The sequence below is a fragment of the Heterodontus francisci genome, chromosome 18, assembly GCF_036365525.1.
Source record: "Heterodontus francisci isolate sHetFra1 chromosome 18, sHetFra1.hap1, whole genome shotgun sequence".
Taxonomy (NCBI): Eukaryota; Metazoa; Chordata; class Chondrichthyes; order Heterodontiformes; family Heterodontidae; genus Heterodontus; species Heterodontus francisci.
The window spans coordinates 35,910,393-35,923,711 of NC_090388.1; the positions used below are offsets into that span (position 1 = coordinate 35,910,393).

The 13,319-nt window shown below is 41.8% G+C and overlaps 1 protein-coding gene across 3 annotated transcripts in view; it reads right to left on the reverse strand.

The window, feature by feature from the left end:
• Window positions 1-13,319, reverse strand: part of cftr (CF transmembrane conductance regulator) — a 149,144-nt gene that overhangs the window by 106,343 nt on the left and 29,482 nt on the right. For all 3 annotated transcript variants that reach the window (XM_068050529.1, XM_068050531.1, XM_068050532.1), the window contains 4 exons: window positions 12,940-13,029; window positions 5,795-5,958; window positions 1,517-1,642; window positions 561-807 (listed from right to left, as the gene is read on the reverse strand). In XM_068050529.1, coding sequence (XP_067906630.1) covers window positions 561-807; window positions 1,517-1,642; window positions 5,795-5,958; window positions 12,940-13,029 — 627 coding nt within the window. The remainder of the gene's footprint in view (window positions 1-560; window positions 808-1,516; window positions 1,643-5,794; window positions 5,959-12,939; window positions 13,030-13,319) is intronic.

Consider the following 13,319-nt stretch of genomic DNA (forward strand, 5'->3'; position numbering starts at 1 on the left):
ACAGTAAGTATAAGTGAAAAAGCTGGGAAACCAGATCATTTTGTGTTGTCACAGAAAATGCTTTCCATCCATTTTATCTAGCTGCAATTGACAGTTTCATATCAGTGTTATTTGTATCTAGATGGATGCATGAAAACACCTCTTTCCTGATAGTTTGAAAGAACAATGATGCATAGATTGACTAATCAAAGAATGTAATCTAATTTCACAAGACCAGTAATCCAAACCTCCTTTCATAACAATCTTTCCCATTGGTCTTGGTGGGAGCTCTATTATAAATTAGCAGAGTAGCTTAAATCTAGATTAGATGAAGCCTGATAAAAACACTTAGCCTGACTCTGCTAGATTATAACAAAAAGGTACGAATGTATGTAAATGTCCTTTATATAGTGCTCACATAATCAAATAAGTAATTGGTGAGCAGTTGGATCCTATTCTGGTAAAAGCCACAAATAAAGTTCCAAATATTAAGCACTGAATTATTAGATATAAAATATACATTTAATTGGAGGCATTAGGATTTTATAATCTCCTTCTCCAGCATTATTCCACTGACATACCTGTATTTTACGTATAGCTCCCAAAGAATCATACCACGTTTGTATAGAAGATGGAAATTGTCTGGTGACTGTCATTCGAAGGACAATGTTGTATGAAATGGTGGTGAATATCCTCCGCAGTTTTATGGTATGAGTGAAAGCATAAGGCACCACAGACAGAAATACAACAAAAAAGCCTGAGAAAAAGAAAGCTGAACTACTGAAGTATCTGCAGTAGGCAACTTTTCTGGTCAGCTTTAGTTCAACCCTGTCAGATTAGAATGAACACAAAAAACATTACACTGGAATCATCATAATCACCTTTTTATAGAACTCATGATAATTTATAATAAACAACAGGGCACAACAAAAACTCTTTTACATTTTGATTTGAGAGTTGGCTATGGTTTCATATACAACTAATTAAACTTCTGGGTGAATCTTTGCACTTTCCAGTCTTTAATTGGCTGTAAAAGCTCAACTGTTATTGGTTAGGGTCCCATCTCCAAAGTGGACAATGGGATCCATGGGACAGAGTAAACAGGTAAGTGAAGGGTGCATTAGATGAAAATAACATTAAAATAATAAAAACTGATGAAGGAGAAAGTAGGGAAGGAAAGAAAATGGATGAAAGAAGATAAGCTGAGCAGCAGGAAAGGGAAATAAAAAAACTTTATTTCTCACTGATAACTTCTCACTGATTTCTAAAGTTAATGTTTATTTTTGTTGCACAGAGTTAATATTACAGCAAGAAAGTTGCTTGGGTCATTCAAATTGCTTTAATACAGTCTTTGTTGCGGCAACATAGAGTGCGGACAAAAATTCATAAAATGACCAGCCCAAAACTTATCACCAATCTGTGGTCAATTAGATTTAAATAGCATGACAAAAATAGCTGGCTTCCATAAAATAAATTAATTTACAAATTAGATAGCTTATGAATGTAAATTATAGGACAGAATCAAAATGTAACTTACTGTCTTATGTTATCAATAATCTTTTCCATAGCATCTTCCCAGCAGTACACCTTCACTGATTGAATATTGTCAATAATTTCAGAGGTGATTGCAAGTCGTTCATTTATTTTTCCTGCACGTTTGTCTCTGTTTATTTTTAAAAAGGGAACCCATTATTTTCTGTTTATAACACAGTTCTACCTGTTCTGATTTACTCCTCTTTACCTCGCTTCCTCGCTGACACACACCATGCATCATATTTTGAACTGAGAAAGGATGAAATCATGCTGCTAAAAGCCTCTACCAAACCTGCTGTGTATCTGACCACTGGGTGTGCAAGAGCAACAAAGGTATGATTACCATTCAGTTCTCCTTCTCTTCCTTTAGACAACCATTCACTTCCGCTTGGAGCTTCCCAATGATAGCTCACTGGGGCAGCAGCAACACAAACCTACTCCCATGGCAGAGTTTGCCAGTACACCAGTTCATCATGAGTCCAAGCTCCAAGCATTTTATGCATTGAATATTCCCCTTAACTATGTACTGTTTGTACATCAAAAAATTGGAAATAAAAAGGATAATTTCATAATGAACACACACTGGATCTACTGAAACTTTGAAATGTTTATCAGAATTCACCAACAGCAAGTTTAATGGATTGTTATTTTTACTTTAAATTGGTATTCCACAATGTGGAAAATACAGGAATGAGTTAAGGCTATAATTATGTCTGTCAGAGACTCATTAATAAACGAAAGAGTCATTAGCAGAAGGGCATCATAACTTGCAGCAGTGTATTTTAATTAAATTGTTAGGTTCATTTTAGCCCCTCAATCTCACAGTGAAGGTGGAGTATTTTATATTTGCCCACATGCAGAGGGACTGTTATCGTTGCAAGATGCAATCATCTGTCACGTCATTCTGTAATTGCTTTCAGTGACGCACAGGCTCAAGTTTGACAGTATTAATTATGCCACCTTAGAGGTTCCATTGTTAACTTCTGATAACACAGACAAAAATCATGGATTTTTGATGCTACAAAGAGGCAAATGATCTGGGGGTCGTTACAGCTTTTTTAACTTTAAATAAACACATTTTTTTCTTCACTTGGGAATGGGGAATGATTCATCAAAACTCTGAGTGCTACCAATGACCATTTGCTCCTAAAATACCACATAACAAAAAAAGTGCAACAAGAGATTTAAATTGGAGTACAATCATTTATCCAGTCAGAATAAAGTACAAGCAAAATACTGCGGATGCTGGAAATCTGAAATAAAAACAGAAAGTGCTGGAAATACTCAGCAGGTCTGACAGCATCTATGGAGAGAGAAACAGAGTTAACGCTTCAGGTTTGTGATCTTTCATCAGAACTGGCAACGGTTAGAAATGTAATAGGTTTTGAGCAAGTGTAAAGGGGGAGGGGGGAAGAAGAACTAAAGGGAAGGTGCGTGATAGGCAGAGGGCAGGAAAGATTAAATGACAAAGATGTCAAGGAACAAAGGCAAAGGGAGCGCTAATAGTTGTATTAAAAAACAATGCATTCATCCAGAGAGAGTGTTAATGGCAGAATAATGATCAGCTCTGTCCAAAAGCAAAAACATGAAAAACAAGTTTAAGACAGACACATGGTTAAAAAATAAAATAAAATAAAAAAGGCAGTCAAGCTCTGAAATTGTTGAACTCAATGTTGAGTCCAGAGGCTATAGAGTGCCTAATTAGAAGCTAAGGTGCTGTTCCTCGAGCTTGCATTGAGGTTCACTGGAACATTGCAGCAGGCCAAGGACAGAAATGTTGACATGGGAACAGGGTGGTGAATTAAAATGGCAAGCAACCAGAAGCTCAGTGTCATGTTGAAGATTGAGTGGAGGTGTTCTGCAAAGCAGTCACTCAATCTGCGTTTGGTCTCACCAGTGTAGAGGAGACCACATTGTGAACAGTGAATACAGTACACTAAATTGAAAGTAGTACAAGTAAATCTCTGCTTCACCTGGAAGGAGTGTTTGGAGCCTTGGATGGTGAGAAGAGAGGAGGTAAAAGGGCAGGTATTACACCTCCTGTGGTTGCATGGGAAGGTGCCATGGGAAGGGATGTGGTGTCGGGGATGATGGAGGAGTGGGCCAGGGTGTCGCGGAGGGAACGATCCCTTCTGAATGCTGATAGGGGAGAAGGGGAGGGGCAGGTGTGTCTGGTGATGGCATCACTCTGGAGGTGGAAGAAATGGTGGAAGATGATCCTTTGAATGTGGAGGCCGGTGGGGTGGAAATTGAGGACAAGGGGAATTCTGTCACGGTTCTGGGAGGGAGGGGAAGGGGTGAGGGGAGAAGTGTGGGAAATGGGTCAGACACGGTTGAAGGCCCTGTCAACCACAGTGAGGAGAAATCCTCAGTTGAGGAAAAAGGAAGACATATCAGAAACGTTGTTGTCAAAGGTTGCATCATCAGAACAGATGCATCAGAGACGGAGAAACTGGGATGATGGAATGGAGTCCTTACAGGAAGTAGGGTGTTAAGAAGTGTAGTCAAGGTAGCTGTGGGAGTCGATGGGCTTATAATGAATATTAGTGGAGAAAGCCTATCCCCAGAGATGGAGACAAAGAAGTCGAATAAAATACACTTTGAGGAGTGAAGTTAAGTATTCTTTTGGCACTACAGAACTGCCAATAGCTATGAGCATTGAAACAAGTAGCAGGAATGAAATAGTTCCTGTTAGGTCTATTTTGAAGATGTCAAGCACAGATTAAGGGTATTGTTTGAATCATGGCCAGAATTTGCTGAAAAAATAATGATGAGCTTAATGAGCATGCCAATATTAGAGTATAAATCGTCCAGCAATTTGTGGGGAGGAAATGTTGTGAGTTGACATTAGTTGCTTGACAATTTATGCTGTTCCTCTGTTGGTCACATTAAAGATGGCAGCTTGCTGTCAATCTCCCAGTGAGTTCATGATTTTCAAGAAATTGCGGCAATTGTGCATTAATTTCCAATATAATTCATCGCAGAAAGGTAGGGCTGGTACGTAACAGCATAAGGAACCTTTTACTGACTAGATTTAAGTTGCTGCAATGCCACTCAGTCTATGACACAGAAAGGGAACAATTGAAACTGTAGAGTCTCATTCCTGCAGGTACTAAATTGTCCTTAAAGGTTTTTAAAATTTCAATCTTTTGTATTTTTCTTACTTTTCCTTTCTCTACCTTTTTTCTCTCTCTCTCGCTCTCTTAATCCAAACTTTCTTTCCCTCTGTATTTCTCTTTCTGTACTTGGTTTGACTCTAATTCACTCTAATTTCTTCTCTGCCTTTCCTCTGTTTCTGTTAGAATCCTTAACTCTCATTGATTAAGAGACAGATTGTTGGTCCTGTCATTCACCAAGGCTCCAGATGCCTTGTTGGCCTTACTGTGCTCACATTTGTAGTGCAAAAATAGTTCAAGCAGAAGGGTGAGGGATAAAGTCTAAGTAATAGAGCATGCCACAAGATGCTCCATTCCACCAAATTCTGGGCCCATATTTTTCAAAAGTAGTTAAGCTTAGCATGCTTTTTTAAAGCACAGACTGATGAATATGACAGTTTTTCAAACAAAATATTTACTGAATTATATATATATATATATATATATATGCCCGAATTCTGAAAAGGACTGTAGAACCTGGATTTGATCGTAGAAGTTGTTTTACTTTGTGATTACTATTTGGGAAAAAGTGCAGCAATCCAAATGGATGAAAAAAACTTGTGTTATCTATATAGCTCTTGATTACATTCTCAGGATGTCGCAAAGCACTTTATGCCCAATGGATTACTTTTGAAGTGCAGTCATTGTTGGTATGCAGGTAGACACAGCAGTCAATTTGTGCTCAGCAAAATCCACAAACGATAAATAATGATCTGGTCAATTAATTTGTTTTTGCTGTTGGTTGAGAGGAAAATGTTGATCAGGACATAGGAAGATTCTTCTTCAAATAAGACCATGGGATCTTTATGTCCACCTGTGCTGGCAGACAGGATCTGGGTTTAACATCTTATCCAAAAGATGACTCCTCTTCGAATGTAGCATTCCCTCAGTACTTCACCAAGATACCCTACCTGCATTATAAGCTCAGGTCCATAATGGACAATGAATTGACAATCTCCAGGCTCAGAGCCAAGAGTGTCAACTAAGCTAAGCTGACATTTGTGAACATGTATTTAAGGTCATAAAGGCATGCACTAAGGAATGATTTGTCCAGCAAATTTTACTGCACTTGATAAATTAGTTCTTGCTAATAATTATGGAAGGGTTGAGATAAAAGAATTTGTCACCTGTATTGCATCATCTTCTTCCCCAGCCAGGCTTGGAAAAGAGCAAGCATTATTAGGAATCCCAATCCACAAAATGCAAATTCAGTAAGTTCATTCCACAGCAATCCCATTAAAAGAACTACTTGCACTGGTGCAATCCAGACAAAGTGAGCAACTGCCAAGCCCTGCAAAGAGAGCAATAGTCCTTGTATTATATAGTTTGTAATAAAATGCATACAATGGGTGATGTGGTTTAAATAAATACCGGACATATATATGTCTGTTGAGGGAATTAAGAGTACAAGTGGATAAACTGGCATTGAATACTTATACATTAGACTAACCCATAATAGTGAGTGGCAGTGGATCCAGCCCTGGGTACATCGCCAGGGTAAATGTGAGAGGGGGTGGGAAAATGGGACAAAACACAGTTCTTCTTGGATTCTGTCCATTCAGAGCAGGCTACTGATTTTCCACTTACCTCCTCCATCAAGGGGTTGTATCTGGGAAATTTCCCAGGAAATTCTGCCCTTTCTGTCTCCTGATGCATTCCCCGATGGGCCCTATACCTGTTTACAACACATGCCGGTTCTATTACAGGCCTTCCAAAGGCCTCAAAATGCAAGAGGTAACAATCAATCCCAGAGGGCATCAATTAACTTCCAGAGATGGCCGGATTGCTCCTTTTGAAGCTGCAGAGTAAGACGCTTTGTGTCTTGGTAGGACGAGGGTGGTGGGGTGGTAAGAGGGCCTTTTCTCGGCCTACTGTGCTACATGAAGCCTCAGACTACCTGACTTACAGGCACCAATGGCCTGCCCAGGATATGTTAATGATTCTATACACTCAATTTGGGGTGGGCTCCATGATGGCTTCCTAAATGGAAATGAACTCTTCTCCATTATGCTTCTGCTGGCATTTTAGGCCCTGAATGTCCATTCAATGTTTTTTTTTAAATGGTAAACATGAAATAAAGAGAAGGATAGGAGAAAGGGAGACAGAGGAAATGGACAGAATTTTATCTTATTTTAACAATAAAATAGCTTAACATGCAGCAGGGAGGTCAGTAGGGGGTTGGGAACCCATTTGTTCTGTCAGCGAGCCTTGCCGTGGCTCTTTAACTCAGCCTTAGCACTAGCATACTGTTTCTGGGTTTCCCAACAAATCAGAGAGGACGGGCTGGATGACGCGCCAAATCTGTCAAAGGAAGGATTTCTAGTTAAGTGGACCTCAATAGGGGTCTGAAAGTCTTCAGCAACCACAGGAATGGAAATGAGACCTTGGGAGGCTGCCCCCGCCAGGTCTCAGAGTCTTACCTGGAGGTCCTGCTGCGGGATCTGAGGGTCTGAAGTGAGGTGATGTTTTCCAAGGAGGGGTGAAAGAGGCCAGCTTCTCTAACCAAGCAGGTGTGGATGGAAGTGGCTGAGGAAGTCAGAAGTGTGGTCCCTCCACCATGGAAACTGTGCCCCAAGAGGTTTAACGACCTCAGTAAGACAGGAGAGGTGAGAGGTGCCAAGACCACATTCTGACTTTCCCAGTATTCTCCAAGACAAGTGAACTGACTTCCAAGAGATTGGAAATCACCTGTCAAGCTGTGAAAGCAGATTCTCAGAAGAACTGCTGTGAGCAGCATCCTCTCCTCTCGGCATAGTTTCACCACTTGAAGACTTCCCACCCTCAGTTTCACTGAAGAAGCACTCCCCATTGTGCTGTCTTTTTGACCATGCAGACAGCTTGGCAAACCCACCCATATTAATCCCAGAAGCGGGCAGGTGCATGGCGGGTTCCTGACTCACCAGCATTTTACAGAGCTTTTACTCCACCGCCCACAATCAAACCTGCCTCCCTTTGGCAGTTAAAATTCTACCCAATAAATTAATAAAGTGGGAATTGAGAGAGAGAGAGACGAAGGGCTGTATTTTCAAAGTAAATATAGGAAACAGGAGTCTGGTCTGGTTTTGGGTCTGAAACCTGCCTCCGCTAGGAAGCTGATTCATGTAGTGTTGTAGTATTTTGAAATTGCAATTGCATTGTGCACTGTGCACTCTCAAGGCTAGCATGTGTGTTCTACAGCAGCCAAGTGAAAGGGAAGCTAAAACAGACAGAATTAAAGGAGAAGCCTTTGTGTTCAGCCAGAAGTCTCTGTCTCTCTGTCTTTGCTTCATATCCTATACTAAACTTGGCTAAGCCTCACTCAGGTCCAGAGGACATCACAATTCAGATTGCAATTTTCAAGTGTGAAAGCCTTGTTTGGTATGGAGACAGGTTTCCAGTCCTCTTTGAGCCATTAGGATTGAAAATGGCAGTGAGTCAGATCAAGTGTAGGTCACATGTAGACTCCCACAGCAGCCATCACTGAGGCTACTGTTTGTCCTGAGGGAGAAATCTGCCTTCCACAGCACCAGAGGGAAGTGAGATGTCACAGGGGAGCTGGATGCCTGACACTGGGGGCAGGGCAGACCCTCGCTTCATTGCTGCCCACCTGGATCTAATGCTGCAGGCCGTGAGGGAGAGGAGGGAGGTCCTCTTCCCAGATGGTGGCAGGAAGAGGCCAGCTTGTCATGCAGCAGGCGTTGGTGGTTATCTTTCAAAATTCTATAGATTCTGGAAGGTTTCCTGCAGACTGGAAAGTATCAAATGTAACCTCACTATTTAAGAAGGGAGTGAGAGAGAAAACAGAGAACTACAGATCTGTTAGTTTGACGTCAGTAGTAGGGAAAATGTTAGAATCTATTATAAAGAATGTGATAACTGGACACTTAGAAAATAATGAAATGATTGGGCTGAGTCAACATGGATTTATTTTTGACAAACCTGTTGGTGTTTTTTGAGGATGTTACTTGTATTATAGATAAAGGAGAACCAGTGGATGTGGTGTATTTGGATAAGACCCACAAGGAGGTTCCTAAACAAAATTAGAGCACATGGGATTGAGGGTAATATACTGGTCTGGATTGAGAATTGGTTAACAGACAGAAAACAGAGAGTAGGAATGAATGGTTCTTTCTCAGGATGGCAGGCTGTTACTAGTGGGGTACCGCAAGGATCAGTCCTGGGGCCACAGCTATTCACAATCTATATAAATGATTCGGATATGGAGATCCACTGTAATATTTCCAAATTTGATGATGACACAAAACTAGGTGGGAATGTAAGTTGCGAGGAGGATGCAAGGAGGCTTCAAGGGGATTTGGACAGACTAAGTGAATGGGCAAGAACATGGCAGATGGAATATAATGTAAATAAGTGTGAAGTGAAGAAAAAACAGAAAGGAAGAGTATTCCTTAAATGGTGAGAGGTTGGGAAGTGTTGATGTCCAAAGGGACCTGGGTATCCTTGTTCGTAAATCACTAAAAGGTAGTATGCAGATGCAGCAAGCAATTAGGAAGGCAAATGGTATGTTGGCCTTCATTGCAAGGGGATGTGAGTACAGGAGTAAAGATGTCTTGCTGCAATTGTATAAAGCCTTTCTGAGACTGCATCTGGAGTATTGTGTACAGTTTTGGTCTCCTTATCTAAGAAAGGATGTACTTGCCATAGAAGGAGTGCAATGGAGGTTCACCAGACTAATACCTGGGATTGGGGGATTGTTTTATGAGGAGAGATTGCAGAAACTGGGCCTGTATTCTCCAGATTTTCAAAGAATAAGAGGTGATCTCATTGAAACTTACAAAATTCTTATCGGGTATGACAGGGTAGATGTGGATAAGATGTTCCCTCTGGCTGGTGAGTCTAGAACCACAAAACAGTCTCAGAATAAGGCGCAGGCCATTTAAGACTGAGATGAAGAGGAATTTCTTTACACAGAGGGTGGTGAATCTATGGAATTCTTTACTCCAGAGAGCTGTGGAAGCTCAATCATTGAGCATGTTCAAGACAGAAATCGATAGATTTCTGGATACGAATGACATCAAGGAATATGGGGATAGTGGGGAAAAAAGGTGTAGAGGTACATGATCAGCCATGATCTGTTTGAATGGCGGAGCAGGCTCGATGGGCTGAGTGGCCTACTCCTGCTCCTATGTTCCTAAGGTCCACCCTCTCTCGAGGGCCATGTTATGGAGAGTGCAGCAGACCACTACAATAACCGAAACCCTTGCAGGAGGGCATTGGAGGGTGCCACCCGACCAATCCAGGCATCAGATTTGCATCCTCAGAAACCTGATGAAAAGGGCATCCGTCACCTGCCCGATGGCCTAATGAGATGCCAACTGCAAGATGCCACCTAGGTCCACAGCTGATCCCTGGAACGACCCAGTTGCATAGAAGTTCAGAGCACCTGAGACCTTAACAACTGCAGGTAGGGGACTGCCATGAGGGCCGTGAGGCCTCAGGTCATTGCGGATAAGTGCACACAGGACTGAGACCATCTGCCTGGATAGGCACATTCCTCCTAGGGCACTGGTGTTCTGTCATTTGAAGGTAGTTGAGTCTAGGCTGTGCACCCAGTGTCTTTGGTAGGGCCTTTCTCCCCTTGCAGCCCCCCACTGTGCTTCTCTGGCCTCCCGCTGCCCAGGAGGGTAGATATGCTACAGCTCATCCTGGCTGCTCTGTCCAATGTCAGAGGCGCCTGTTCCCATCTGATCTTGGTCAACTGTGACCTTGAATGTTCACCAGGCCCTCTCGTGCCAACCCCAGGCGCCACTGTGGTGCCAGCAGGCTCACTTCCTTATCTGGTCACATGTCAATCTCAAATGTAACATTTAACTCCTAACTGCAGCAATATTCTCAGTGAAACATATCTGAGGCAACTAAGCTGCATTTGCTGCCTCTGCTTTAAATTAAACAGCCACTGCTATTACTCTCATTTCCCTGCACAATGCTCATGTCTTCACTATCCTGTCATGCTCCCCCCATGGTGTTTTTCCCATTCCCAGCATTTAAAAATAGCACCCTGAAACTGACCAGCTTATTAATGAGCGCAACAGGCAATTAATTGGACACGGGAGCCCGACCCATTCCCTCCCTGCCCGCTGAAGTTTATTGATCGAAACACGTTCTGGAGGCAGCAGGTCCCAGTGCCGACCGCCGAGAACGCGATCTTCAAATTGTGCTCGCTTCTGTCCCTGCTCTCAGCGGGGATTGAAAATGCGGCTCTATGTGCCTGTGTAATTTGATCCCTTGTATCAGGAATGGAGAATTCAACAACTTGTACCTTTAGTATAGAAATCGATCTCAAGGTGCTTCACAGAGGTGCAAACAAAAACAACAGCTACCAATGGGAATCAGGGGGAAAACCCTCCGCTGGCTGGAGTCATACCTAACACAAAGGAAGATGGTTGTGGTTGTTGGAGGTCAATCATCTGAGCTCCAGGACATCACTTCAGGAGTTCCTCAGGGTAGTGTCCTAGGCCCAACCATCTTCAGCTGTTTCATCAATAACCTTCCTTCAATCATAAGGTCAGAAGTGGGGATGTTCGCTGATGATTGCACAATGTTCAGCACTATTCACGACTCCTCAGATACTGAAGCAGTCCGTGTAGAAATGCAGCAAGACCTGGACAATATCCAGGCTTGGGCTGATAAGTGGCAAGTAACATTCGCACCACACAAGTGCCAGGCAATGACCATCTCCAACAAGAGAGAATCTAACCATCTCCCCTTGACATTCAATGGCTTTACGATCGCTGAATCCCCCGCTATCAACATCCTGAGGGCTACCATTGACTAGAAACTGAACTGGAGTAGCCATATAAATACCGTGGCTACAAGAGCAGGTCAGAGGCTAGGAATCCTGAGGCGAGTAACTCACCTCCTGACTCCCCAAACCCTGTCCATCATCTACAAGGCACAAGTCAGGAGTGTGATGGAATACTCTCCACTTGCCTGGCTGGGTGCAACTCCAACAACACTCAAGAAGCTCAACACCATCCTGGACAAAGCAGCCCACTCGATTGGCACCCCATCCACAAACATTCATTCCCTCCACCACCGATGCACAGTGGCAGCAGTGTGTACCATCTATAAGATGCACTGCAGCAATGCACCAAGGCTCCTTAGACAGCACCTTCCAAACCCGCGACCTCTACCAACTAGAAGGACAAGGACAGCAAATGTATGGAAACACCACCACCTGCAAGTTCCCCTCCAAGTCACACACCATCCTGACTTGGAACTATATCGCCGTTCCTTCACTGTCGCTGGGTCAAAATCCTGGAACTCCCTTCCTAACACCACTGTGGGTATACCTAACCCCATGGACTGCAGCAGTTCAAGAAGGCAGCTCACCACCACCTTATCAAGAGAAATTAGGGATGGTCAATAAATGCTGGCCTGGCCAGCGACGGCCACATCCCATGAATGAATTTTTAAAAAAGCTAAGTGAGAAGATATTCTGAGGGGAGACTAAAATCTTGGTCAAAGAGGTTGGTTTTAACTGGAGCATGAAAGGAGAGGAGGTTGGTGAAGCATGGTATTTAGACTCGGATTTTGCAACTAATCAAATGGTTGATTGATTGATTGATTCATTCATTCTTTAATTAATTGTTCTTTTTTAAACTAGTACTTTGCACTGTAATGCTTTACTCACTTTTTAATGTGATAGTTTATATAATTTTAAGCTAATTTTATATCAACTGAGCAATAAACTTTTGTAAGTTTTATTATCCAGCAAAACAAATGCACAACTGCAATGTGGTACTCTCTTCTAACAACTGCTTTTGTCTTTTGTTAGTACACAGGAATCATACATGGGCAAATATTTAATGGCATAAGGAATATTTTGGTAAAAGCTAGGGCAAAAGCTGGGAGCCTGAGCAAGTCACTAATTAACCTTCTTAACAAAAGATGATACATGACCCAGGCTGACCAGAGGGAGAAGATATTAGACTGTACAGCCCCCCAAATATTCAAAGTGATCTCCCTGTCATATTTGTTACAGATACTAGGGATTTTGACACAGAAATGGACAATGAGGTTCCAATGAAAATTCTGATAAAGTGAATTTAATAATGAATAATATTGATTGTCATGAAATGTAATCACTCAGTAGCATGGACAATATATATCTACATTCCACACTTAGGCTTTGCCTCTTCATGATGTACAGAAGAAAATTTGAGTCTATGTTCACACTCTATATTAAAACCAGAATGACATCTTCAATTAAGAAGGACTGATGCAAAACAAACTTTTCTATACACATGAATTACACAGACAATTTACCTACCTCATCAAATTTGTTGAGGTTGTTGGATAGAAGATTAACAAGTTGTCCAGTATCAATTTTATCAAGTACTCTGCTTGACATTTTTAAGATCTGTCAAAGAAAGAATATTGGAATTTTAGGAAAGCAGACATTTAAAGTATTGTTGTTTTCATGATCGCAGTTTAGTACAGGCACTTACATGGAAAATACTGTTTAATTTAGAGAATCACTAAATATATATTTCAAAACTCTCAATATACATTTAAAGGAGTCAATTATAATGGTGCTGTGTCAGGACAGTTTTGCTTATTGGCATTATTCAGTCAGCCAGACTGATATAACTTGTCTTAATTTTCGAAAACTGAGGTCACTTAAAGGCTTGTTTATGTGTTGCAGGAAAT